This window comes from Nyctibius grandis, chromosome 3, assembly GCF_013368605.1.
Source record: "Nyctibius grandis isolate bNycGra1 chromosome 3, bNycGra1.pri, whole genome shotgun sequence".
Taxonomy (NCBI): domain Eukaryota; kingdom Metazoa; phylum Chordata; class Aves; order Nyctibiiformes; family Nyctibiidae; genus Nyctibius; species Nyctibius grandis.
Genome location: NC_090660.1, coordinates 105345328 through 105373208, shown reverse-complemented (window position 1 = coordinate 105373208; position 27881 = coordinate 105345328). Strand labels below are relative to the sequence as shown.

Sequence of the window (27881 nt, the reverse complement as noted above, 5' to 3'; positions counted from 1 at the left end):
GCGGCGGCTGGCGGCTCCGCCGTGCCGGTCCCCGCGGCTCCCGGGGCAGCACCCGCCGCCGGCTCCCCGCAGCCGCCGCGCTCTCTGCGCGCCTGCCCCTCGCCCCTTCCTCCTTCCCTGCTGCCGGGGGAAGCCCCAGAGCCGGAGCCCTCCCTGCCCTGACCCGCGGAGAAGTTGGGCTGCTCCCAGCTGTCTTCCCAGAGCTCTGAGTTTAAGGAGGGATTTTCCTTCCCCGCTCTTTCGCTTTTTTTTAGGTTTGGGTTTTTTTTAGTGGGATTTTTTTTTTTCTTCTTTCTTTCTTTCTTCCTTTCCCTCCTTTTTTCTCGTTACCAAGCAAGCCGAGCGCCTGCGATGGATGGCAGCCCCGAGCCCCCCCCGGGCAGAGGCGCCCCGTGAGCCAGGGCGGCGCGCCCGGCAGGGCATGCCCCGCCGCCGGGGGGATGCGGGCGGGCGGCCCCGGGCCGGCGGCTCCGGCGCCGTGACCGAGGATGCCCGCGACCCGGCCGCCTCTTCCCTCTCTCCCGCTCTCGCAGGGCTCCCGCTGACCGTAGCCGCGGGGATTACAGCACCTCCCGGGGGCCAGACCTCGGAGCGGAGTCCCGGGATCCCCGGAGAGAGGAGCTGCCCGCTGTGAACGGCTCTCTGCAAGGCGGCTCCCCCCGCCCCTCCGCGCCTCCAGCCTCCGGATGGGGCCAAGGATCGCCGGCCGGGCCGCCGGGCTGCGCCCGTAGATGCTCCGCTCCTCCCTCCCCCTCTCCGGACCCGCGGCTCGGCTCCCTCCCTGCTCACCGCCCCGAGAAGGGTGCGCACCCAGCCCGCCGGGGCGCCGGGGCTGCGCCGCAGCCGGGCTCCGCGGGATGCGGCTCCGCCGGGCGCCGCGGGAGCGGGCGCGGGTGCGGGCGCGGGGCGAGGGCCGCCTGCGCTGAGCTGCCGGACCCCAGCGGCAAACCAGCCCCGCCGCCAGCCAACCCGCCGGACCCAGGGACCTGCCTACAAATGTGATCCCCCCACCGCCACCCCGTCGCCGCCACCCGCCCTTCTCCATCCCCTCCCTCCCCTCCAGCGGCTCCATCCCTCCTCCCGCTCCCCTCCCCAAAGACAGTGTGTGTCGTCGTCGCCCCCCCCCCGCCGGTGCTCTGCCCCCCGCCAGTCACCGCCATGGAGCTCTCGGAGGTGCGGTGCCTGAGCGACAGCGATGAACTTTACACCATCAACAGGACCCCCCCCGGCAGCGGCAGACCCCAGCGCCTGCTGTGGCAGACGGCCGTGCGCCACATCACCGAGCAGCGCTTCATCCAGGAGCACAGCAGCAGCAGTGGAGGCAGCAGCAGCGGTGGGGGCAAGGGCTTCAGCTCCGAGGAGACCTGCTGCCCCAACCACCACCCCCACCCGCTGCACCACCACCACCACCATCATCTCCGGCGACAGTCGGCTGGCCGGAGTTTGGGCGGCGAGCGCCACAACAACGGAGGCACCAAAGTCTTCCCGGAGCGCACGAGCAGCAGTGGGGACCTGGGCTTCCTGCCCCTGGACTGCGCCCCCAGCAACTCCGACTTCTTCCTCAACTGGGGCTATACCTATCGCGGGGTGATCTTTCCCACTCTCCGCAATTCCTTCAAGTCCCGGGACTTGGAGCGCCTTTACCAGCGCTACTTCTTGGGCCAGCGGCGCAAATCTGAGGTGGTCATGAACATCCTGGACGTGCTGACCAAGCTGACCCTGCTGTTCCTCCACCTGACCCTGGCCTCTGCTCCCATGGACCCCATTAAGGGCATCCTCTTGGGCTTCTTCACCGGCATTGAGGTGGTGATCTGTGCCTTAGTGGTGGTCAGGAAGGACACAACCTCGTACACCTACCTGCAGTACAGTGGTGTGGTCACTTGGGTGGCCATGGCCACGCAGATCCTGGCGGCTGGCCTGGGCTGTGGCCTCCTTGGGGACGGCATTGGCTATGTGCTCTTCACGCTTTTTGCAACCTACAGCATGCTCCCGCTGCCACTCACCTGGGCTATCCTGGCTGGGCTGATCACCTCTGTCCTGCAGCTCGTCATGCAGCTGGTTATCCCCAGATTGGCTGTGACTTCCCTCAACCAGGTAATGTGGTGAGGAAAGGGTGGGAACCCTCCTCTTTCCCCGTCACTCTGGGTGAGAGGAGGAGTGGGGTGTCCCAAGAGATCTTTTCCCTTTTAGTCAGGTGCTCAGATGTTTGTTACCTGGAGGGGAGACCATAGGTAAAATGCAACCTTCTCTCTCCCTCCTTGCTCCCCCACTGCCTACCCCAAGGTTTCACCTCAAGCTGGGGACGGGGACACTTCCTAACCACTCTGTCCCCTCTCCTTATATGTTTACTAGGCTGTTGTCCCTTGAAATATATTTGGGGAGAGGAGCTCTTGGGGCAAGTGAGGAGGATTTATCATTCCCCTTCCTTACTTCCAGAAGTGGTCCACGGCATGATATGACTGTCTTGGCCAAACTCTTCCACATCTCCCATTTTACTTGCTCATGCCTTTTAACTCTGGATCTGCTGGGAGGACTGGTACTTTCATATGTGCACTGCAGTTTTATCTGGGCTATGAGAAAAGAGGAGCAAAGCATGCCACTCTTTTGCCAGGAGAGCAAAGCAATGTCTCAGTGAAATCAGGGGAAAGTTCCCCTTGGAGGTTTGGTGTGAGATCCTAGGCTGTCTTTGGAGGGCACCAAGAAGCCTTTTCTGCTGGTGGTCATGGGACAAACATAGTTGTGCTGCATCCTTACAAGTGATGTCTAGGACAGAGTACTGGTTACATGGGGGAGAGGTGGTGCAGTACATACCACTGAAAGGCACCAGGGACGATACCGGTCTGAGGAGTTAAAACCCGGGCTAACTGGTCTTCACACTCACCTGGCTTCTTTCACATGAAAGTGAGAATGCACTGGACTCCCAACATCCCTGCAAGTTAAGAAAATACTGCATTTCTAGGGCAACTTAATCCTGGAGATTCTTGCTGCTCCCTTTCCCCCCCTTCCCAGACTGTCACTGTTCTGTGCTACCAACATTTCACAGCAGATTATCATCTCCGTTTGGCTAGCTCTGGGAGGTCGGGGAGAAGCAGGTGGAGGTACTGTCTGATAATCCCCAAAGAAGGGAAAGTGCAGAGGAATGTGTTGTTGGTGGCATGTTGTTTACATGAATGCTGGGATGTGCAGCTGTGAAGTGGCTGATCTTGCACCTGGAAGTTTTGGTGATGATGGTCCTTGGGACATATTTACCTCCCTCAGACCCTGGTCCTCCTGATACCCCTGCCCACCCCTGTCCATCCCCTTCCTCCACTCACTTGTTAGCTGTGGGCTACCTGACCTCACTTCTCAGTGGCCAGGCTCACTCTGTTTTGGGAAAAGCTGCCCCAGTGTGTTGTGCCAGGCTGAGCCCTATGGATGTGAGACAATCAGACTGTGCAGAGTTGTCCCCCAGCTCTTGGTAACATGCTGATGAATGAACTAGAGCCCCGCGCTGTGTCCCACTCCCGTGCGCTGCTGGAGCTATTAGTGCTGGGTCAAAAGCTGTGTGAGTTATGCTGATTTCTTAATTTACTGCCATGTCCTATCCTGGAGCTATGAGTAATGCGCTGCTATCTCATTGTGGACAGGTATCACGGCTGTTTAGCTGATCCACACAGACGCACACGCATTTCCCACAGACGTTCCTAACAAAAACATTTCTCAGGAGAGAGACTAATATCTTCATTTTGCAGCCTGGTACCTTGCCAGTTGTGTGAGTGAACTGCCTTTGAGCGGTGCACAATGAGAGATTACCAGCCAGATGATTGCCTTCATGAGCTACATGTATAAATCTCCTTAACAGGATCCGCACAGCTTGCCACACGTCGGGGTTGATTTACACCGGCTCCCGCCTTCCCAGAGCCCACTTAACCTCGGCTAATTATGCGCATTTCGGCCCTTTGCCTCCAACCCGCTACGAGAGAGGCCGGACCCGTCCCCTCCCGGGGGTTTGCTCCGCACCCTGATGCAAGGGGGATCTCGGAGTGGGACGGGGACCCGCTCCCTCCCCCGCCCCCGCCGCTGCAGATGCGCGGGGCGCGGAGCGCGGCCGCCCGGGCGCTGTCCGCTGGCGCGGTGCTGAAGCCGCCGCCGCGCTGGGCGGCGCTGGGCGGCCCGAGGGCGCCCTCCAGCGGCTGCGGCGGGAGCCCGCCCGCCGCCCCCCGCGCCTGGCTGCGGCCCCCGCCGGCTGCGCCCCCGCGCACGGCGCCGCGCCCCCTCCGCGCCTCCCAGCGGCAGGCGCAGTGTCCTCACCGCGCGGCCTGGGACCTCTGGGGCAGCCGGCCCCGGCGCCCGCGGAGAGGCGCAGCCCTGCATGGTTACTCGGTAGGGTTGCGCCGGTATTTTCGTGTTTTTTTCCAGAGAATTGCAGAGCGCTTTCAAGTGTTAGAGAATGAGGGCTTTTACGGCTGATGAAGGGTACACAGCTATTACTTTACAGGGGAACACAGAAGATTTAAATGACTGTGTCATCAAGGTTTTATAGGAAATCTTTTGGACAACACAGATTTCTTGATCTTGCAGGCACAGCACTCTCTTTTATCACAGGGCTTGTTTTCCCAGGTAAAATACTGCATCTTCCATTCAGAGAAGCCTTACAAGACTAAATGAACTATTTAATGGTCACGTAGCAATACCTGGGACCATCTTGCTATGCCTCAGGATGCAGAGGACTGCTTACCCTGGACCAAAATCAGGAATTAAAGTGTACAATGAAAGAAAAAATCAGAGGGTAAAACTCTGATCACGGTACAGACAATGGTTTTTCCACTTTTTTTTATGAGACCAGGATTTCATGCAGAGAAAATACTGAACCAGTTCTGAACAGAAAGAATTGTCTACGCTGGAGTCAGTTTATTACTGCACCCAACAGTATCCATGGGCACAATGGTTCTGATCCTCTTCTCAGTCACAGGGATGTAAATCAGTCATAACTCTACCTAAACTCATAAAGTTGCAACAGTTTATGCAAGAGGAAAATCAAGTGCTGTGATCTGTTTTCCCTTAATCTCTTAATTAACCTTAGTTTTCATTGATAAATATGTTCACAAGCAGTTCAAACCATTAGTAATGCTGAACACAAGCATGCAGTACTACTGCTTGCTTTGGCTACTTGTTGACATTAAAAAAGTATGCATTATCATGAATATAAATAATGCCCACTGTTCACTATTTTTTCCTGCAGCAATACTTAAGAGGTCATCTGATTTTTGTTCCCTTGCATCTCAAAATTAATTTGAACCGACATCCTAGGTAAAGGTGAAGGAGAAGACTGCCCTGAAAGTAGATTTTTTTTTTGTAAAAAAAACCAAACACAACAAAACAAATGTAGACTTACTAGTTTGCATCCTGCCAAGTGCTCAGTGCCTCTGGGGAGATATGACCATCTTTAAACCCAGTCGACCCCAGCCTGAAATGCTGAGCACTGCTGCTCAACCAGGGGAGAGCTGTGAAAAAAAGGGCCTGATCTCGGTAAAGGGAAGACTGGTACTGACTTGGGTAAAGATTCTGTCAGGAAACAAATGAGAAATACAAGATCTTACTGGTAAACAAGTAAAGTGCATTCATTTGTGTGCCTGGTCAGACACCGTGCTGGGGGTGGTGTTTGCCTCTGACATTCCCCAAAATGAAAGCTCAGTTTGTATTGCATTCATTCTTACTTTTTCCTTGGTGATAATGTAGTATACAACCCAAAATTTCTAAGACCATAAATGTGTTTCAGGCATATGGGGAAGAACAAACAACTCAGATCTCCTTAGTGTTATGTAATGTAGGCAGATGATAATATAGATATGAATTTTGACAGGCTTGAAATTATGTAAACTACAAATATACTCTGGATTTTAATCCTCCGCCTATGCACTCTTCACTTACGTGAGTAAATTCCACTGGAGTCAGTAAGCCTACTCTCGTGAGTAAGTCACTTGCATAATGGATGCCTTGAAGGATCAAGTCCCAAGTTACACACACTAAATCAAACTTTAAAAATATGCTTAGAAATAACCTCAAAGTGGGTAATAACAAGACTGAGGAAACTCATTCTTTTCCCTCTGTTAGCATCTGTCTTTCCAAGTCTAGGCAGTTCTGTGAATTAATATAGTGATTTTTGCTTGCTTGTTTTTTCCCCAAACCCTCTCTCAGGGTTATTAAGAGAGGAAAAGGCAGAATTCGTGAAGTCACAAGGAGTCCTATAGAGATAAATCTATATAATTATATAATGGCAACAGACAGCTTTTACATGCATATTTCAGCCACATGTTTTCCAAAATCTGATCATAGATATCAGTATATGAGTATGAACAAAACAGACTCAGCTCTTCAAAATTTCTGCCAAATTCTTGTTGAGTACCTGTTAAATCTGTAAGGTATGAGGATATTTCAAAGCTGGCTACCATTTGAGAATCAGAATCAGAACACCCTACCTTTACCCCTTTGGTTTCTTTCATAACATTATTTACTATCCGTTTTTCTGACATAGTTTGTTGCGGGTGACTTATAACCTCATCGTGTGATTTTAGGCTGGGTTATGATCTGGTTTCCTTTTATACCCTGTAATATCACCTGACCAGTATCAGTGGATCACAGCGTAATTAGATTAGAATTGGACACAATTTTCTCTGAAGCAGCTGCATCATTGTTGTGCAAAGTAGGGCAAATGCATGAGTTGTATTTATGATTTGATGACTATTTGCCTTCAGAGAGTTCCTCCAAAATGGAGGCAGAAACATGAATGAAACCTGCTTTTATTGGGGAGTTTCAGCCTATAACAGTTAGTGCACTTGTTCTCAGTGAAAGTTACCTTGCTAGATTTGATGTGACATTTTTTCTGCTGTCAGGACACTTCTGAATTTTTTTTGAGATTTTGTTTATTGCTTGCTTGTTGTTTCCCATGACCTAGAAAGAGGCATATGCTCTAAAATAGCAGTACTTAACACAAAATAATCACATACCAGAGCAGCGCACTTACAGCTGACAGTTAACAGCAGATCATGATGGAATGATCCTTATTTGCCTATACAGAAGACTGAAGGGGATAAACATCTCCAGTCCATCCTCTTACTGCACTTTTCAACCCTGTCAAGGATGTGTTCTGAACAGGAAAGGGAAGAGGGCAAAACTAGAACTTTTTAATGGTTTCTTCTCTTTCCAGAAGGCAGAGAAGGTGGGGAGTGGAAGATCTCCTTCCTCCCATTTTCCTTATTTCCAGAGTATCTGTCTAAGCACAAGAAAAACTAAAGTGCTTCATGTAAAATGTGATGTTTAATAAACAGAAAGGAATTAAGATTTTAAAGTGATGCTTAGGCTCATGGAAACTCCAAACCTGAAAACGCTTACTGAGCTCCTGCCTAGCACCCATCCCCGCAGGCATCTTGTTAACATCACATTTCTTTAAGTGCAGCCTTCTTGCGCTTAACTGCACTTCTGTTCCTGAGCATCCCGTGAAGGTCCTCAATGACTCAGTGTTAAAGTTACCATGCAGCCTAGCCAGAATCCAAACACTGTTCTAGTGGGAACAAATTTTGCTGTTCTATTGCACACAAAGTAGCTGCCTGATGTCAAAGCCAGATGAGAAAGGGATTGTACTTTTCCTCTGTGTAACAAATGTGGTGATGAAGATGTTTCTGGGATGTGGCAGAGCAAGGTTTAAATCCCTTTTTTTTCCCCAGTGGGGAATGAAATCCACCTCTCTTACCTCACCAGAGAGTTTCCAAAGCAAACATTTTCCCATTCCTAGCACAGCTGTTCTTCTGGTAAGATAAAAGGTTAAGATCCAATGGGCCAAAAAAAGAAAGAACGAACAATCCTGATTCTGTAACCAACTGATTAAGGAATTCATCTCCGGTGGTGTCCTTGCTGAACATTTTAGTGTTTTATATAATGCTATTAAATCATTCCCTCAAGGACAAATCCCAACCAGCAGAATGTACGGTCTGGTCCCCTCTCTCTGACCCGATGAATTTTGAATCTCTTTTTCAGAGAGATACAGCTTCCCTAGAGAATTTCTCTCCCTCCTTATCTGCTGCCTCTCCAGCTCCTCAAAAACAAGTACAGCCTACAGGGAGGGCGTTTCCTAGGGATGCAGGAGATACTGAGTGAGGGGTGAAACTCCAGTCATTGAACTGCTATATAGAAGATATATAGCTAATTTAAAAGACAAAAGTTGGCCTTGTTCAATGTTTGAACAAAAAGATACAGTACCTTTGAGGGTGGAGGGGAAGGGGGCTTGGGGCTGAGAATCCCAAATATAAAGGAAAAACTTCACAGTGAATCTCTAAATCCTGGAGAAAAATGAGGTTTAAGACACACTCCCTGTCTTTCATAGTTCCCTCCTAGCTAGAATCGTAGAATCATAGAATGTTTTGGGTTGGAAGGGACCTTAAAGATCATCTAGTTCCAACTCCCCTGCCACAGGCAGGGACGCCTTTCCTCTAGGCCAGGTTGCTCTAAGCCCCATCCAACCTGGCCTTGAACACTGCCAGGTAGTGGACATCCACAACTTCTCTGGGCAACCTGTTCCAGTGTCTCACCACCCTCACAGTCAAGAATTTCTTCCTAAGATCTAATCTAAGTCTACCCTCTTTTCACTTTAAAACCATTCTCCCTCATCCTGTCACTACTTGCCCTTGTAAAAAGTCCCTCTCCCGCTTTTCTGTAGGCCCCCTTCAGGTACTGGAAGGCTGCTATAAGGTCTCTCCAGACCCTTCTCTTCTCCAGGCTGAAGAGCCCCAACTCCCCCAACAGCCTGTCTTCATAGGAGAGGTGCTCCAGCCCTCTGATCATCTTCGTGGCCCTCCTCCTTCCATTCATCATGCTGGTTATTTTGTATTCAAGACATTAGATTCTTTCCATGTGTTATGTAAGGACCCATAAGAACATGGTGGCATTCAACATAGGTTTCTGGCTTAAACTCTAGTAGTCACGTGTCTGAAAATGAGGTGCATGAGGACCTTATTTTGTGGCTTCTGAGCCTTTTTTTCTTCACCTAGCTCTTCCTATAGCAACAAATTCTGTTTCACTTGCTTTGTTCTTGGTGCAGTGCAGCTTTTACCCATCCCCAGCACAGAAGGGCCTGTAGAGTTGCAATCTGTCCCAGGGAGTGAGACGAATGCAAATCGCCGAGTTAGTGGTGCAGTGAATCTTGAGCATTTGGGTACCAGCCTCACTCATTCAAACCATGGATAAAAGAGACCTGGCTGATCAAAAGGGATCAAGCACAAAAAGTAGTGAGTACTTAGCATTTCCTGGAACTAAGGATGTTCTTGGAACTAAGGGATCTTATTAGGGCCTGACTGACTCAGAGACTCACAACAGCTTGACTTAGGGACTTGATTTAAAGCCCCCAGAGTGTAATATAAAGAATCCCACAGACTTTAGGATCTTTAGGTGAACCAAGAAGATCACTTCTCAGGACGCTCTTTAGGGAAAACGTTGCTCTGAATTCACATTTCTTCTGAAAGAGAACACAAACGTGGACATCGAGCTCCTCCAGGAATCTCTTGGAGTGAGCTTTGTCACTCTTATCTCTCCAAACACCCAGCTCTGCAGACAGAGATATGAGCATAGTGCTGCCTAATCTAGAACAAAAAATATCAGGAAATGTACACAGAGCGAACTGCAAAGCCAGGCAGCCATTGGCTGACAGAGTAATATTTCATCATGCCAGTTTTGTTTATTAGCAACTATTTTAAGAAGTGCTGCTATTTCATTCGCCAGCTTCTTCTGCTGCAAGGTTTCACGCCGCTAGCCCTAGAGGAGAGAGGAAGGCTGCTGAGTTTATTAATTAACCATTGCTGCAGTCTGAGAAACAGCTGAAGCATATCAGTGTAAAAAAAAGAAAAGCAAAACTAACCCAAGCCAGTTTTTTTTTTTTTTCGCAATCCCAATTGTATTTCTCCCAAACAGTCTGATGTTGATGTTAAAATTTTATATGATGCTCTTAGTTTTAATCTAGAGAACAGCTGCCCCTGGTATAAATGCAAGACTATTTGACTGAGTTTAATGGTTTAATTCTTTTAACTACTCAATTTTCTTTTTCAGTTTTGATTTAATCACTACTTTACAGTTTTTGATTTTTCTATATCTTCACTTTCCTTTGTTTTAACAGCACAGTCCCTTAAAAATAAAATGCAGACACCCCTCTTTACTGAAATCAATGGAAGCATTCAACAGTGGCAGAATCCTAATTAAGAAAATCAGGGTTTTTTCTTTGGAGGGATCTGATCTCCAGACTCTTTATTATTTCTCCTTTATTCAAACTCTGCTGCTTTGTTTACCTGGGAGCTACTCAGGGATGGAGCTATCTATTCTGCGCTGCTTGCTTCAGGTCTACCACAGTAGAAGCCTCATTCATCAGTCCATCACAATGCAAAAAAGAAATAATAATAACCAGAAAAATCAATCAGCACAGAAGAACTACATGATATCATACTGTGTACCAGGTGTTTTATAACTCTGGAGTAAGGATCTTAGGTAAAGAAATTACTTAGATCTCATGGCAGTTTTTCAAATAACTGTACAAGATATAGATATATACGTTCTTTTATCACAGAATCACAGAATCACAGAATGTTAGGGATTGGAAGGGACCTCGAAAGATCATCTAGTCCAATCCCCCTGCCGGGGCAGGATGGCCTAGACCATATCACACAGGAACGCGTCCAGGAGGGTTTTGAATGTCTTCAGAGAAGGAGATTCCACAACCTCTCTGGGCAGCCTGTTCCAGTGTTCGGTCACCCTCACCGTAAAGAAGTTTTTCCTCAAATTTAAGTGGAACCTCCTGTGTTCCAGCTTGCACCCATTGCCCCTTGTCCTGTCAAGGGATGTCACTGAGAAGAGCCTGGCTCCATCCTCTTGACACTTGCCCTTTACATATTTATAAACATTAATGAGGTCACCCCTCAGTCTCCTCTTCTCCAAGCTAAAGACACCCAGCTCCCTCAGCCTCTCCTCATAAGGGACATGTTCCACTCCCTTAATCATCTTTGTGGCTCTGCGCTGGACTCTCTCTAGCAGTTCCCTGTCCTTCTTGAAATGAGGGGCCCAGAACTGGACACAATATTCCAGATGCGGCCTCACCAGGGCAGAGTAGAGGGGGAGGAGAACCTCTCTCGACCTGCTGACCACACCCCTTCTAATCCACCCCAGGATGCCATTGGCCTTCTTGGCCACAAGGGCACACTGCTGGCTCATGGTCATCCTGCTGTCCATTAGGACCCGCAGGTCCCTTTCCCCTACACTGGTCTCCAACAGGTCTGCCTCCAACTTGTACTGGTACATGGGGTTGTTCTTGCCCAGATGCAGGACTCTACACTTGCCCTTGTTATATTTCATTAAATTTCTCCCCGCCCAACTCTCCAGCCTGTCTAGGTCTCTCTGAATGGCTGCGCAGCCTTCCGGCGCATCAGCCACTCCTCCCAGTTTTGTGTCATCAGCGAACTTGCTGAGAGTGCACTCTAATCCCTCATCCAAGTCATTAATGAATATATTGAATAGAACTGGTCCCAGTACCGACCCTTGCGGGACTCCGCTAGACACAGACCTCCAACTGGACTCTGTCCCACTGACCACTACTCTCTGGCTTCTTTCCTTCAGCCAGTTCACAATCCACCTCACTACCCGATCATCCAGACCACACTTCCTCAGTTTAGCTGCGAGGATGCTGTGGGAGACCGTGTCAAACGCCTTACTGAAATTGAGATAGACCACATCCACAGCTTTACCATCATCTATCCACCAGGTAACATCCTCATAAAAGGCTATCAAGTTGGTTGAGCAAGACTTCCCGTTGGTGAAGCCATGCTGAGTGCCCCTAATGATCCCCCTATCCTTGATGTGCCTAGAGACAGCAACAAGAACAAGTTGCTCCATCACCTTTCCGGGGATGGAGGTGAGGCTGACCGGTCTATAGTTACCCGGGTCCTCCTTCTTGCCCTTTTTGAAGACTGGAGTGACATTCGCTTTCCTCCAGTCCTCAGGCACCTCTCCCATTGCCCACAACTTAGTAAAGATGATGGAGAGTGGCCTAGCAATGACTTCCGCCAGCTCCCTCAGCACCCGCGGGTGCATCCCATCAGGGCCCATGGATTTATGGACGTCCAGGTTGCTTCATTGGTCCCTGACCCAGCCCTCATCAACCAAGACAGATTCCTCCTCTATCCTGACTTCTTCTGGGGCCTCAGGTGTCTGGGGCTCCTCAGGACAGCCTCCAACAGTATAGACAGAGGCAAAGAAGGCATTCAGTAACTCCGCCTTCTTTTTATCCTCTGTCTCCAGGGCCCCCACCTCATTCATCAGTGGGCCTACATTGCCTCTAGTGTTGGCTTTACCTGCAATGTATTTGAAGAAGCCCTTTCTGTTGTCCTTGACCTCTCTTGCAAGGTTTAATTCCAAGGAGGCCTTAGCTTTCCTAGTTGCCTCCCTACATCCTCTGACAACAGACTTATATTCCTCCCAAGTGGCCAGCCCCTCCTTCCATCATCTGTACACCCTCTTCTTCCACTTGAGTTTGCCCAGCAGTTCCCTGTTCAACCATGCAGGTCTCCTGGTACCCTTCCTTGACTTCCTACCTGTTGGGATGCTCTGATCTTGAGCTTGGAAGAAGCAGTCCTTGAATGCTAACCAACTATCTTGGGCCCCCTTACCTTCTAGTACCCTGTCCCATGGGATTTCCCCTAGCAATTGCTTGAAAAGGCCAAAGTTGGCCCTCCTGAAGTTCAGGGTTGTGATTCTGCTAGCTATTCTGTTTCTGCCACATGAGATCCTGAACTCTACCATCTCATGGTCACTACAACCAAGGCTGCCCTCAACCTTCACCTCTTCAACCAGACCCTCCTTGTTAGTGAGGATCAGATCCAGCAGCGCTCCTCTCCTACTTGGCTCATCCACTATTTGCATAAGAAAGTTATCATCAACACACTGGAGGAACCTCCTGGACTGGGGATGGCTGGCTGAGTAGGCCTCCCAGCAAATATCAGGGTAGTTGAAATCCCCCATGACAACCAGGCCATGTAATTGCGAGACTGCTCTCAGCTGCCTGTAGAAGGCCTCATCACCCTCCTCATCCTGATCCAGTGGCCTGTAATAGACACCCACAACAGTATCACCCCTGCCAGCCTGCCCCTTAATTCGCACCCACAAACTCTCAACTCGCTCCTGATCCGCCTCTGGACAGAACTCAATACATTCTAGCTGCTCACTCACATAAAGAGCAACTCCACCACCTCTCCTTAGCGGCCTGTCTTTCCTGAACAGGACATAGCCATCCATGACCACATTCCAGTCATGCGAGGCATCCCACCAAGTCTCTGTAATTGCCACTAGATCAATGCCCCCCGACCGAACACGGATTTCTAACTCCTCCTGCTTATTCCCCATGCTGCGTGCATTGGTGTACAGGCATTTCAGGGAGCGAGCTGGGCACACCGATTTCACCCCAGGGGGATGGGGGGCCTCCTGGTCTACCTCAACACTAGAGCGTTGCCCCAGTGGTGCAGAGTGGTTCTCTGTCATACTTGAATGTAAAGTACCTCTGATGCTTATTACTATGAATAATCTTCATAAGCATATTAGATAGGGTTATAATTGACACAGAAATCATCCCACATGTTCTCAGTATGGATCTAATTTAATGTGCCAGATATGCTTATTCTTTTAGAGGAAGGAGTGATATTCACCATAGATTTCAGCTAGGGGCTGGTAATGAAGATCATTCCCATTTTATCACTAAATTTATCATTGACCTGTGCTGACACACACACACCACTTTATGTTTCTGTTCTTCATTTGTTTTGAAAATTTGCCTTTCTCAGCTGCTGTAATATGTGACTAATACATCCAATTGCTTTGAGATTTTTTTGTACAATACATGCACACCACCTTCCATGATGCATCAGAAGAGGAATACTGTATTGACTTCTGTCAGCCACATATTTTTTTTGTTAATTAGTGAATACTTTGAATGTAGTAGGAATGTTTGCATATAGCTTTACTCTTTTTTTAAAAGACTGCATAATTCTCTTAAGGCCTGGAAGGTATGTCATATAAGGAGCAGCTAAGGACTCTAGGTTGGTGTAGTTTGGAGAAAAGGAGGCTGAGGGACCACCTCATTGCTCTCTGCAGGTTCCGGAGGAGGGGATGTGGAGAGGGAAGTGCTGATCTCTTCTCCCTGGTATCCAGTGACAGGACGTGTGGGAATCGTTCAAAGCTGCATCGCAGGAGGTTCAGACTTGGCATTAGGAAGCATTTCTTTACCAAGAGGGTGGTCGAACACTGGAACAGGCTTCCTAGAGAGGTGGTTGATATTCCAAACCTGTCAGTGTTTAAGGGACAATGCCCTTAATAATATGCTTTGCCTTTTGATCAGCCCTGAATTGGTTAGGCAGCTGGACTAGATGATGGTTGTAGGTCCCTTCAAACTAAACCTTCTTTTCTTTTCTTTTCTTTTCTTTTCTTTTCTTTTCTTTTCTTTTCTTTTCTTTTCTTTTCTTTTCTTTTCTTTTCTTTTCTTTTCTTTTCTTTTCTTTTCTTTTCTTTTCTTTTCTTTTCTTTTCTTTTCTTTTCTTTTCTTTTCTTTTCTTTTCTTTTCTTTTCTTTTCTTCTCTTCTCTTCTCTTCTCTTCTCTTCTCTTCTCTTCTCTTCTCTTCTCTTCTCTTCCCTTCCCTTCCCTTTCCCTTTCCCTTTCCTTTCCTTTCCTTTCCTTTCCTTTCCTTTCCTTTCCTTTCCTTTCCTTTCCTTTCCTTTCCTTTCCTTTCTTCAGCCTGATCATCAGTGACTCCAAGATCCCTTTACATTAGTCCATCTGTGCTGGGGGGACTTTAAAGTAGATGTCATATAGTTTATACAAGACTGTGATCACATCGCTGCACTACTGAGCCGGCCTCCTCCTCAAATGGCCTCTTTGTGACCCCGTGCTTCTTGCTTTCACATCCACGCACTGGACTACTTTCAGTGAGAGGAATAGAGAAGATTCCCACCTTGATTCATTTGTTGCCTTAATAGGCCTCTTTCCTAGGATTGGGATCTATGGATTCAAACTGCCTCACCTAGAACTGAGGGAAAACCAGAAGTCAAGTCCTGATCCTTGTGCAAATGCTGTAAGCTCTTGGGCAGGAAGAAATTCCCTACTTCATGGGCACTGATCGAAATTGGCTGAAGATTGTGAATCTCAGGTTGAGCTCTGTGCTGCCCAAAGGGTCGGGCAAAGTTAGGACACATTTCAGGATTCAGTTCACCCCTCTTCCCAAAGGCTGTATTAACCCCTCCTAAACAAAGTGTCTGCATCCAAAGCGTGAGGTGAGAAAAGAAGGTCTCTGATGACTCTGATGAACTACACGTGGGAGTTGCGGAGGGAGGGTTGGTTGACCAAGGCCAGAACAGTGCCTGGGACTGTACCAGTGGTTTAGCAGCGTAGGTAATTGCATTCTAAAGGTGTTCCTCAAAGCTGTTTAGAGCACTGCAGGGATGCAGCCTTCCCAGCTGCCTGCCCTCTGAATTGCAATGAAACTGAGTGGGAGGTGTATACCTGGTTTGCCTGATGAAGATGCTAAGTGCATATAGCAGCCTATACTCGAAGCACTAAGGGAGCAGCATATCTCAAAATGGACAGAGGGATTTACAGTAGATTCCTCCAAGATCTGGAGGTTCTTGAGAGTAGCTAGTGAAATTTGTTCTTTGAGACTTAGGCAGAACTTAAGTCATATGAATCTTACCCTAGGATGCTACTATAAAAATTTTTTTGACATTTCCAGAATGTAGTTAAATGCCACTCTGACTGATGCTGTGATAGTTCCCATGTTTCCCCCAGTCCCTAGAGCAATAGCAGCTTGTTGACAATAATGGGAAAAGAAGAATAATTTATTATATGTATTCCATTTGCGCTTATGTAATTGCTTTTGTCTGCTATGTTTCACTAGCCACATGAGAGGCTACAAGAAATGATAGAAGAACACACGAAGTGTTCCCATTTTCTATGTGATGGTACAGGATGATAGGGCTTTCAATAATCTTATAATCTTAATAGCTCTTCATGTTAGAAATGATTTTTCCAACGACTTATCACTTTCTTTCCTGTAAAAATGTACTTGTGCCTACTTATTCTTAAGAGATAGTTATGTACATTATCTGATGACAGGCACTCTTCTTTGCCATTCCTCCATAGTAGAATATCTAACATATGCATTCAGTTACTTCACATCCCATCAACAATCAACATGATGAAGTTTAAAAGCTGTAAAGAGAGGATGTCAGAGGTAATGTGACTTTGGAGAAGAAGTGTAAAAGAATGCACCTTAACTTTATGCCAATTATTTTAAAGTCAATAAAAGCACTCATATGCCTAAAAATAAATATATGTTTAAGTTATTTGATGACCTGAGGCCAAGAAATTTAGTACAAAGTTTGTTAAGGTAGCTGCTCTTTCCTCTTCAAGCAGCTAACAAAGCTTTTGCTGGCCACATTGTTTTCCATGGCACCAGAACACAATAACTTCATTATTGAATTTACAAATGGTCTATCCAAATGTCATTTATTAAAGAACTCTTTTGATGATGTATAAGAAGGAAAGAGTGTTTGAGACCACTTCTAGTTTTCTTCTGCAACACAAGATTTCTGCAATTACACTTGACATTGTTCATTTTTTAAAATCCACAAGCAACCAATATATCTAATAATATTGAAAAATATCCCATATTTAAATTTCTAAAGGTTAAAACCACTTCATAGATTTACATATATTTGTATTAGATACAAATACTCAGCAAAGGCAATGCTGTGGAATTTTATGCTTTATTCCTTTTTTTGTAACTTACTTTCAGGTTCAGTAATTACATTTGCAAGTCAAAATAATATTTACTATGTTCTTAGCATTTGTGTATATCTAAAGAGAGTTTATAGGTGCAATTTAAAAATAGAAAATACACACACCATTAATTAAGACATTTTTTCTAATTACTATCATTAAAAACTCAAACTATAATCTGGAAATCAAACTATCTCCTTCTGGCTAACAACAATATGGATTCAGCAGTTACAGATTTGCAAAGAACATGTAAGGTGCTTAATCCTGAGGGAACTGGTGGATGAAGTTGCGAAGCTGCTATCCATCATTTCTGAAAAGGCGCGGCAGTCTGGTGAAGTTCCCAGTGACTGGAAAAGGGGAAACATAACCCCCATCTTCAAGAAGGGAAAAAAGGAAGACCCAGGGAACTACAGGCCAGTCAGTCTCACCTCTGTGCCTGGCAAGATCATGCAGCAGATCCTCCGGGAAACTATGAGGCACACGGAGATCAAAGAGGTGATTGGTGACAGCCAACATGGCTTCACTAAGGGCAAATCATGCCTGACAAATTTGGTGGCCTTCTATGACAGGGTTACAATGCTGGTGGATAGGGGAAGAGCAACTGATGTCATCTACCTGGACTTGTGCAAAGCGTTTGACACTGTCCCGCATGACATCTTTGTCTCTAAATTGGAGAGATGTGGACTTGATGGATGGACCACTCAGTGGATAAAGAACTGGCTGGATGGTCACACTCAAAGAGTTGCGGTCAACAGCTCGATGGCCAAGTGGACACCAGTGACGAGTGGTGTTCCTCAGGGGTCGGTATTGGGACCGATCCTGTTTAACATCTTTGTCGGTGACATGGACAGTGGGATTGAGTGCGCCCTCAGCAAGTTTGCCAACGACACCAAGCTGTGTGTTGTGGTCGACACGCTGGGGGGAAGGGATGTCATCCAGAGGGACCCTGACAGGTTTGAGAGCTGGGCCTGTGCGAACCGCATGAAGTTCAACAAGGCCAAGTGCAAGGTCCTGCATGTGGGTCAGGGCAATCCCAAGCACAAATACAGGCTGAGTGGAGAATGGATTGAGAGCAGCCCTGAGGAGAAGGTTTTGGGGGGTGATGGTTGACGAGAAGTTCAACATGAGCCAGCAACATGCGCTTGCAGCCCAGGCGGCCAACTGTATCCTAGGCTGCACCAAAAGAAGCGTGGCCAGCAGGTCAAGGGTTGTGATTCTGCCCCTCTGCTCCGCTCTTGTGAGATCCCACCTGGAGTACTGCGTCCAGCTCTGAACCCTCAACATAAGAAGGACATGGAGCTGTTGGAACAAGTCCAGAGGAGGGCCACGAAGATGATGAGAGGGCTGGAGCACCTTTCCTATAAAAAGAGGCTGAGAGAGTTTGGGCTGTTCAGCCTGGAGAAGAGTAGGCTCCGGGGAGACTTTCTAGCAGCCTTCCAGTACCTGAAGGGGCCTACAGGAAAGCGGGAGAGGGGCTTTTTACAAGGGCATGTAGTGACAGGACGAGGGGTAACGGTTTTAAACTGAAAGAGAGTAGATTTAGATTAGATATTAGGAAGAAATTTTTTTCTGTGAGGGTAGTGAGACACTGGAACAGGTTGCCCAGAGAAGTTGTGGATGTCCCCTCCCTGGCAGTGTTTAAGGTCAGGTTGGATGAAGCTTTGAGCAACCTGGTCTAGTGGAAAGGTGTCCCTGCCTGTGGCAGGGGGGTTGGAACTAGATGATCTTCAAGGTCCCTCCCAACTGAAACCATTCTGTGATTCTAGTCAGAGCTTAGTGGCCTTTACCACGCAATAACAATTGAAGGAATCTCAGAGAAAAAAAGAAAATTCTAGAGCATCGAACAAATAAGGAACTGATTAAAAATCCAAATGATAAACACATAGACCTTGTATGAACCCTGTGGTCTACAACATGTGGAAAGATAGCTGGTCATAACAATTATTCCCTGGATAGTCATCTGGCTTTAAGCTCATTTTTCAATGGGATCTAGGGGCTTAAAAGTACATAGAGGTAGCAAGTGGGATTTTCAACACTCCACAAGCTAAGGGACTCCCTAAATTGCTTAAGTGGTTATAAGAGTATTTCGTGGGATCCCTTAAGTCCCACTAGCTCCCACCAAACTCAATAGAGTGAAGCCTACACAGTTCAGACGATACAAAACTGGGAGGAGCGGCTGATAGATTGGATGATTGCACTGCCATTCAGAGAGAGCTCGGTGGGCTGGAGAAATGGGCTGACAGGAACACCAAGTTCAACAGAAGGGAAATAGCTCCAAGAACCAGTACAGACTGGCAGCTGCCTTGCTGGAAAGCAGCTCTGCAGAGAATGACCGAATCATAGAATGGCTGGGGCTGGAAGAGACCTCTGGAGATCATCTAGTCCAATCCCCTCCCAAAGCAGGTTCCCCTGGAGCACACTGCACAGGGTTACGTCCAGGTGAGTTATGAATATCTCTGGAGAAGGACACTCCACAACCTTCCTGGGCAGCCTGTTCCAGTGCTCTGTCACCCTCAAAGAAAAGAAGTTTTTCCCCATATTGAGATGGAAAAGAAGGCCTTGGGGGTCTTGGTGGACACCAAATTGACCATGAACCAGCAATATGAAGGCCAACAGCTGCCTGGGCTGCATTATGCAGAACATTACCAGCGAGTTGAAGAAGGTGATCCCTGTCATCTGCTCAGCCCTAGTGGAATGGATCTTGACTGCTGTGCCCAGTGCTGAGGTACCCAGTACAGGAGAGACATGGATGTACTGGAGTGAGTCCAGAGGAGGGCTATGAAGGGCCATCTGACAAATGAGGAAAGGCTGAGAGCTGGGACTGTTCAACTTGGAGATGAGAAGGTTCGGGGGAGTGTGTGGGTTTAATGTGATTAATATGTAGAAATACATTACTGGGGGTAGTAAAGAAGACAGAGCCAAACTCTACTCAGTGGTGCCCAGTGACAGGATGAGAGTCAATGGGCACAAACTGAAACATAGTAAGTTCCACTTAAACATGAAAATACCTTTTTTTACTCTAAGGGTGATTGAACACTGTAACAAGTTGCCCAGAGATGTTGTGGAGTCATCATCCTTGGCAATATTCAAAATCTGAGTGGACAAGACTGGACAAGCAACTTTCTCTAGGTTTGAGGAAGGAGGTTTGATTATATGGTCTCCAGAAGTCTTCTCCAAACTCATTTATTCTGTGATTCTCTGATAGTAGTACAGGTGTTATTTCACAGAGACTGATCTGAAGATCTGTTGAGGATGGGGAGGGCAGAACTAACATCTCCAAATTCAGCCTGAAGCAAACACACAGCCAGCGCAGGACACAGCTCCTGTAATCGCAGTGTGAGACCTGGTTTAATATACATGCCGTGCCTTCTGCACAAACTTTAGTCCATTCCAGCCTTGAGTCCTACTGTGGGACTTCAGGCCTCTGTCATAGAACTACAGAATCATTTAGGTTGGAAAAGACTCTGAAGATCATCAAATCCAACCATAAACCTAACACTACCAAGTCCACCACATGTCATCACCTGATCCGGCACAACACTTCTTCATGAGAATTGTTCTATGGACTTATTACCATCACACGGTGCAAAGCTCAAAGCAGCATCCTTCCTTTCCCCATCCCCTTCTGGTGACATCAGGCAGTCCTAGGGCACAAGCTTGTAGCAAACATCAGGCACACACACACTGTGCTTCTTTTGGGGAACAATTCTGTCTCCAACCACTAGATCTCTGTGGTATGTGCAATATTACAGGTGGGAGAGTTTGAAGAATATCAATAATACATGTCCTTTCTTTCTGACAGCAAAAAGAGCTCCTCCACCATTACCAACCATTCAGTTTCAGATGGTCAGATTGCTATGTAAGTGTTAGGAGACATCTGATAAACCTGTGTGTGCACTGTGGTCGCACTGTGGCTTTCTCAACAGTCTTAGCTGTCAAAGAAAGCTAGAGACAGGTTTACCCTCAGGCAGTCTACTAATGCCAGGACAATATCTTGAGCAACTGACAATATCCTTCTTTTAAAAAGCCAGACCAACAAAGGACTGACAATCTTTAAACATACTGTTTTCAGTTGCAATGGATACTGTTCATTGTCACTGCTTCTGTAGGAAGAGGATTGCTCTAGAGAAAAGGAAGCTGAAGGAAGGCTGTGACAGTCTTTGTATATGGAAGGGGTTGCTACAGAGAGGAAGAAATGAATTGTTCTTGGTTTCATCTATAGCTATCAAGAGATGATGGGTTTAAGTTATCATAAGGAATATTTACATTAGATAGTAGGAGAAACCTTGTAACAATAACCTAATAACAATAACTTAAATAACCTCATTTTGCTTTGGAGGCTTTACCCTCAGGTATGATTAAGCAGTTTAGAGAGGCATTTTTTTAGGAGTGATTTAGATAATATCCAGGACTTGGAGCACGGGTTAAACGACACATCAAGTGTTCTCATGCCCTGCTTTCTATAATCAAATGATGATGGCTCCTAATTCTGGTTATGATGCAAAGTGTTCCCAATGACCAGTTTCCAAAGCAGCAAACCTTTTTGTATTTCCAATGATTGCTATATGGAGTCTGATATGTTAGTCTGAACTAGCTTCATTTATGTAGCCTGAGATGCCACAGCTTCAAAGATTTATATCTGTGGCTTGCTAAGGACACGTTGGATCAACCATTAGCTGATAATATTGCTGATGGTGCAAGAAAGTGACATTCAAAACCCGCCTGGACGCGTTCCTGTGTAACATGATCCAGGTAATCCTGCTCCGGCAGGGGGATTGGACTAGATGATCTTTCGAGGTCCCTTCCAATCCCTAACATTCTGTGATTCTGCGATTCTGTGTAATCTAATTATCTCTTCCAAGAGGCTAACAGCTGGTGAAAGGACTGTGTTGTCAATAAAGTCCTGTTGAAGGCAAAGAAATAGCAAAGATTGAATCTGTTGAATAAGGAGGGGCCATTTTTACACAGTGAAAAATATTTTTCAGCTCATCATCAACTCATTTTAATTGACCTTCAGTCTTCCTCCTCTTATGTTGTAAGCCCAGTCTGATTTGTTTTATTTTTATATATATATAAAAAAATAGAAATATATTCAGAAAGTCATTGTTATTGTAGATTCTGTTCATTATATACATTTGTGGTGCATATGCTACGTAATTACTAAGAATAAGAATTTTCCTGGTTGTTCCTGCTCTAAGCAAAGTGTGTAAGTACCTGTGTACATTAAAAGATATGGATATTGTCTCTGAAATCTTTGGGACTACAGCTGACTTTAGATCTATTAGATATATATTGCAGACATGAAAATAATGGAGACAATATAGGCATACTGTGCCCAAAGTAAATATAGAAATTAGTTGGTGCTTTCTGAGTAGCTGGAGCATTGTTAAGATGTGGAAGAGTCCTGGCTCTTCCTTTGCACCTATATCCACCCTACACACCGGGAAGCCTCGTAGGATAGTTTGTCTCTTGCAAAGTTTCTCCATGTGTAACACCCACAATGGGTCTATTAGACCTGAGGCTGCTTTCTGTTGCTGGAGCAACATAGCATTGCCTAGGACCAAGCATCCCACCCTGTCAGAAAGCAGGGAATTGGGCTTTTACTTTTGAACAGACACAAAATATTCCCTTCCTTCTCCAATAAAGAAAAAGACCTTAGCAGCACACAACTGTAGTTCAGGGAACATGGTGGCTAATGTTCTCTTCAAGGGCAATAAACTCTAACCTTGCCAGGATATTTTAATCACATTTTTCATGTTGTGAAGGGCAATTCAGTCTTTCAGCAAAATGCCATTATTCCCAGACTACAAAATCAGCATCAGCAGTCCAGAGCAACCACAGAGAAATCTTTAATGAAAGATTTTAAGACAGCCATTTCTGCTCCTGCCGGATACAGAAAACTCTTTGTAATGATGAATATTTTGCAAATTCATGCTGGATTTTCTTTTCAGAGTAGAGGAAGGCATAAAACACGCATGTGGAATGCAGGAGTTCTTGCTCTTTTCAGTGAAAGTAGAGTGGTAGGTAGAGTTAGGTCGTCCTGATGTTTTTATCGTTATTCTCATTTTGAAGATAAGCACATTGACAGTTTATGGATAAGGACACATTTTTTCCAGAATATCTGGATGATCCCATCTAAATCCTGTGGTACTGCTGCATTTCTGCAAACCATGGACAGGGCTGGCTCCTGAGCTACCACCTCTCACAATTGCAAGTCCTGCAGATGAGCAATGTCTGCCCTTGTGATTCAGCAAAGAAGTTTTATTGAATATTGAGGTCAGCAGGAGCCCACATCTCCCAGAGGAGGGATTTTCCAACTCTGAATGGTAATGACTCTTCCACTTCAGTGTCATGTTGAACTCAGTGGAAACTGGGAGCTGAGAGTTACTGTATGCTACCCACATTCTATAGGTGTCTTCTGAATCTCTAGGTAACCACATTTTCCCTTCTGGGTGCCACCAGAGTTGCACCAGCCTTAGAAAGGCTTGTTGCACATCTACAAGGCTGAGCTGCTCAGAAATGCAGTAGTTGCACCTCTTTGCTACTAACTAGAGAAAGACAAAAAAATGTGAGTGTTTTGGGGTTTTTTTAGAATCTGCCAAAACCTGAAAATTTTAACACACACACACACACACACACAGACACACATACTTTTTGGCTTTCATTAACGAATTATTTTAAAATAATCCTTCATAAAACTTTTCTGGTTATCCAAATTTGTCTTGTCTATCTCCAGACATTGTTCTCAAATTTATTTATTTTTTATTAATATCATCTTGTGAGGTATTTAGTCTGACTGTTTCTACTTTTTTATTAATATTTTTCTCCTTAAAAAAAAATTGGCGTGACTTAGAGGTTTTCTTTGATTTTTAATAAACTCTTTGTGGAAATAATACATAGGAACATGTCAGAAGGCAAGAAAGAAGACCAGAGTGCATGAAAAAAATTATTTATGTTATAACTACATTGTGTGTTTATTGAAAAGATATGTTAGTTTTATGTTCACGTAATGATTAATTGAGCTGACTTTAACAAATGGATGTGGATGTTCATGAGGAGGGCAACATGAAGAAGTCATTAGAGCTTGTTCTTGGTTTTACCCAGAATTTGACATAGGTTACACATGTGGTTACTGTGCAGCGTTGGCTATCAAATGTCAGCTTAATATCGACAACTAGTATGTTTGTAGTGCTGTCTGTAGACATGGTTTTGTTTTCAGCACTGCAGTATCTGAACAAAAAGAAAAGAACTTGAACATTCGGGCCTGGCTGGGGCCTTATGTTCCTTTAAGAACAGAAATTCTAATGTTTTTTCCGTTTGAAACTTCTGTAAGTACCTTGGAAAAGGTGTATCTGGCCAATGCTGACTGACTGGGTGGCAGAAATTACACTCTAAGAACTGATTTCATCCTTCGAGGGAAAAAAAATACTTCAAATTGTTATCAAGAAGGAGACATAAGCAATTCCTTAGGATATCTGGAATGTTTCATTTCGCTTGTGTTCTGATAACTAAGAGACCAAGATTGTTGGAGGAAACTGCTTAAAAAGTCATTAGAGCCAGCAGGCATAGCTCCATCAAACAGAACAGGCTTTGAATCAAACATTAAACACTAGAAAATGTCTCAGCCTGTCATTAACTGTGTCCTTTCACCTTGAGCCCTTTCACAGATTTAACTATTAACACTGTCTGGTTCCAAAAAACATCAACCAATTGAGCAGGTCAGTTTCTAAAACTTCTTGTCTTTGGTTTTCCTTTTTAAGGCTAAGAAGTAATATTCTCTCCACTGTCTGAAATTTCAGTAAGAAATCCACTTTGTTGGCTAATTCTTGACTTAAAATCTGGCGTGTTTTTTGTGCCGCGAAACACAGCATTGTCAGCCTTGGTATTCATACCCCAGCATGTCCAAGGCCACACACAATTTCTTTTCAAGCACTCATCTGCTGAGTGCTCCTAAGAGAGCAATGTTTACATATCATGACTGCTGCTACACTGATCTAAATAGTGGATACATGAGCTAAATACTCACTAAGACCAAACACTGCTTTACCCAAGCAAATTTCCTTTTGAGCTTCTGTGTGAGCAGGTTAAGACTGACCTTGCTCCTGAGTGGGTGCCTTCAAACAACCTGAACTCCAAAAATGTGGACAGCATTCACAGCCATGCATTGGATCGAACCCTGTATGTACTTACACACAGCTATGCTGATGTAAAATGTCTGGGGGGCTTCTCTTGTTAGTTTATGTCCATCAAGATTTAACACTCTTCAGCAGCTCTCACTGGTGTCAGCAGGATTCATAATTCAACATCAGAGACAGTGGTTGTTTTGTCTTGTATCATTTATTTAATATTCCACGAACAGTCCAGTTTCTATTTCTCATGCTTACACAAGCAGTGAAAACAAAGGCATGGCTTGTATTGTCAGGCAAGGAGAATTTGGCCCACAGTAAATATCAGGGTTTGATGTTAATCCCATCCTTGTTTTATACCAGAATAAGCCACTGCCTTCAAAGGAATTAGTCCTAGGTCACACCAGTGTCAATGCAGAATGAATCCTGCGCTACATGTCTTCTCTGCTAGCAAAGTGGCAGAAGAAACCTAATCCTTCATTATTTGTCTGTGGTGTATTCTGCCAGCCAAAGGACTGAGTCAATTTTTTCCCACAGCACTCTCTGTACTTTTGATGTCAGTCTGACTTCTTCTAGCTCACCACACTGAAGCATTCACCGTGACTAATAGCAAAACAACACCCACAGGTTTCACAAAGGAAAATGTTTGTCCACGCCTAACTCTCTGAGATAAAGTTTTAATCCAGCTGGTCTGGAGTGCTGTAACCTCTCACGGCTTTTGTCTGGTACATTTCCATTTGCTCCCATGTCCCTTCCCTATTTTCTCTCCAGGATAGTTCCTAAATGAGAGTTAAAAAATTTGAGATAGAACTGACTTGAAGAGAATATTTAGTAGTGTTAAATAGTCATCAATAAAATTTCCATTTAACCTTGAGTAATTCGTGTCTTCCGCTGTGCCTAAGCTGTGTTCAGCTCAGCTCTGGAGGACAAAGGATCCTGGACCTTATTACCCCATCCCCAACCATCCTAAAGTTTTCCTTGCAGGTTCATCCATATCTTCACGGGCTCTCCGTTTCTTGTGGTCTCCCAAGATCATATCAGCACTGGTTCTCAATGTGGTTAAGGATGTCTGAAATTCTGTGTACACTGAAGTCAGGCTACAGTCCACCACCTTTATGCTACCCAAGATTTCTCCAAAGTAAGGACAGGCTTCAGGTGCTATGATCTGCCATGTTTACAGCCCAATGTTAGCATCAGGGATAGCTGAGAAAGTAGGTGTTTGGGTTTTTTGATGATTTTTTTTTAGGTTTTTCTAGGAAAGGACTCTAAAAATGTCATTGCTAAATTCTGCCTTTTCTTGATTTTCAGGGGATCATCATAATCAACAACAAAAGGAGATACTGAGGGAAAAAATAAACACAGGGAATATTTAATTGCTTTCATTGGGGTTTTCAGGTCACTTTTCCAAAAATAATTTAAAATGGAAGCAGAGCAGCCATAATAGGAAATTTGAAGAGAGGAGATATTTTCCTTATTTTTTCTGGGCTAGCAAACCTACAGCCTGATCTGGGATCTGTAAGTCTACTCTTGTTGTCTCACACATCAACCAGCTGTAGATTCAGTGGGTGAACTCCATCTCTAATGACACTAGTGCAACTATGGGAAAAATTTAGCCTCGCCGTTGGCCTTCAGTTAAAATTGCTGATAATAAAGTGTAAAGCGCCTTTGTTTCTAACACTGTTTTGCCTTTTTTTTTTGTGAATAGTTTAAAAAAAGAACATCTGTGGGGGTTGGGTTTTTTTTTTGCCAGCAGGTATAACAGGTTAACACAAACAGCTGATCAGCAGAGCTTCCCATCAGACTAGAAGCAGGCTTTGAAGGACAAGAATGGTTTGGAAAAGGACACTCAACACTATGATATCCCTCATCTATTTTTCATTACCAGTGTTTTCAGTACTATTTCAGTTAAACCAATTTACTTTTTAATAGGTATTAGTCTCACTCTCACCCAGACTGGAGTGGCTTTCATAAGGCTGTCTTTATTTCTTGATAAAGAGTCCAAGAGTAATTTAAGATCATTACGCTTTGCTATTACTTTCTTTTTCCATTGCAATACCAAAGGGGAATAATATTTGCAAAATTTTGCTTCTTTCCTCCACCTATGGCCACAGCTTGATAATTCAGAGGAAAAGACACATGACCTGGTCTAACATAGCTAGGAAGAAAAATGAAAAGCTGCTCTTGTGCAGGTTATTGTTATAACTCTGCAGAATGCACTGAAGCAGGGTCACCTGTACACAAATCATGACAATTGCCAGTTCCATTGTGAAGAGACATGGAGTATGCACTGCAGGTAATTGCTGGGATACACATGCATTTGATCAGACGAAAACAGCAATCAAGTGTGTCAGAAAAGATGAATTGCTGTCAGCCCTACAAACATAATTATTGCTCGCTCAGTTTTGACATCCTACTTTGGATAAGAGCCATTATACAGAGCAATAAAAACAGCTGTGCAGAACACCACCCCAAACTCATTTAGCAGAAATGAAGACTATCTAATTCTGTTTTCCTTAAAATGTAGTTAAACTCTTTCCAATGCTGCAAAGCAACCTTGATGAAGGTTTTTTTTTTTCTACCATTACTCATAATCAGTTATATAATCTGTTAAAGGAAGTATTAGGAGTTCTTCTGCCTTGGCTATATTGCATTGACTTAGACAGAACTACTGAGATAATTCAAGGAAAATTTCCAAAAGTGACTTTCAATTTAGAGGTCCTAGTTTTAGGGTGTCCAGGCTCACCTTTATGCTCAGTGATGCTCTCAGACGTTTCCAGACTGGGTGTCACCTGGAATTTTTTGTCACTGAGAAGTTATCTATGACGTCAGTTGCCTGGTCCCCAAACACTGGTACATCTGAATTGGGAGACAAGTTATTTACAATTCAGGCATCCTTGTATGTAACGCAAGGGAAAAAAAAGTAG

General features: G+C 45.3%; 1 protein-coding gene across 1 annotated transcript in view; it reads left to right on the top strand.

The window, feature by feature from the left end:
- Nucleotides 1-1158: 1158 nt before the first annotated feature.
- The window catches only part of ADCY8 (adenylate cyclase 8), a 145874-nt gene continuing 119151 nt past the window's right edge, over nucleotides 1159-27881 (top strand). Inside the window, 1 exon segment of the mRNA XM_068396186.1 lies at nucleotides 1159-2094. Within this exon segment, the coding sequence (XP_068252287.1) occupies nucleotides 1159-2094 (936 nt within the window).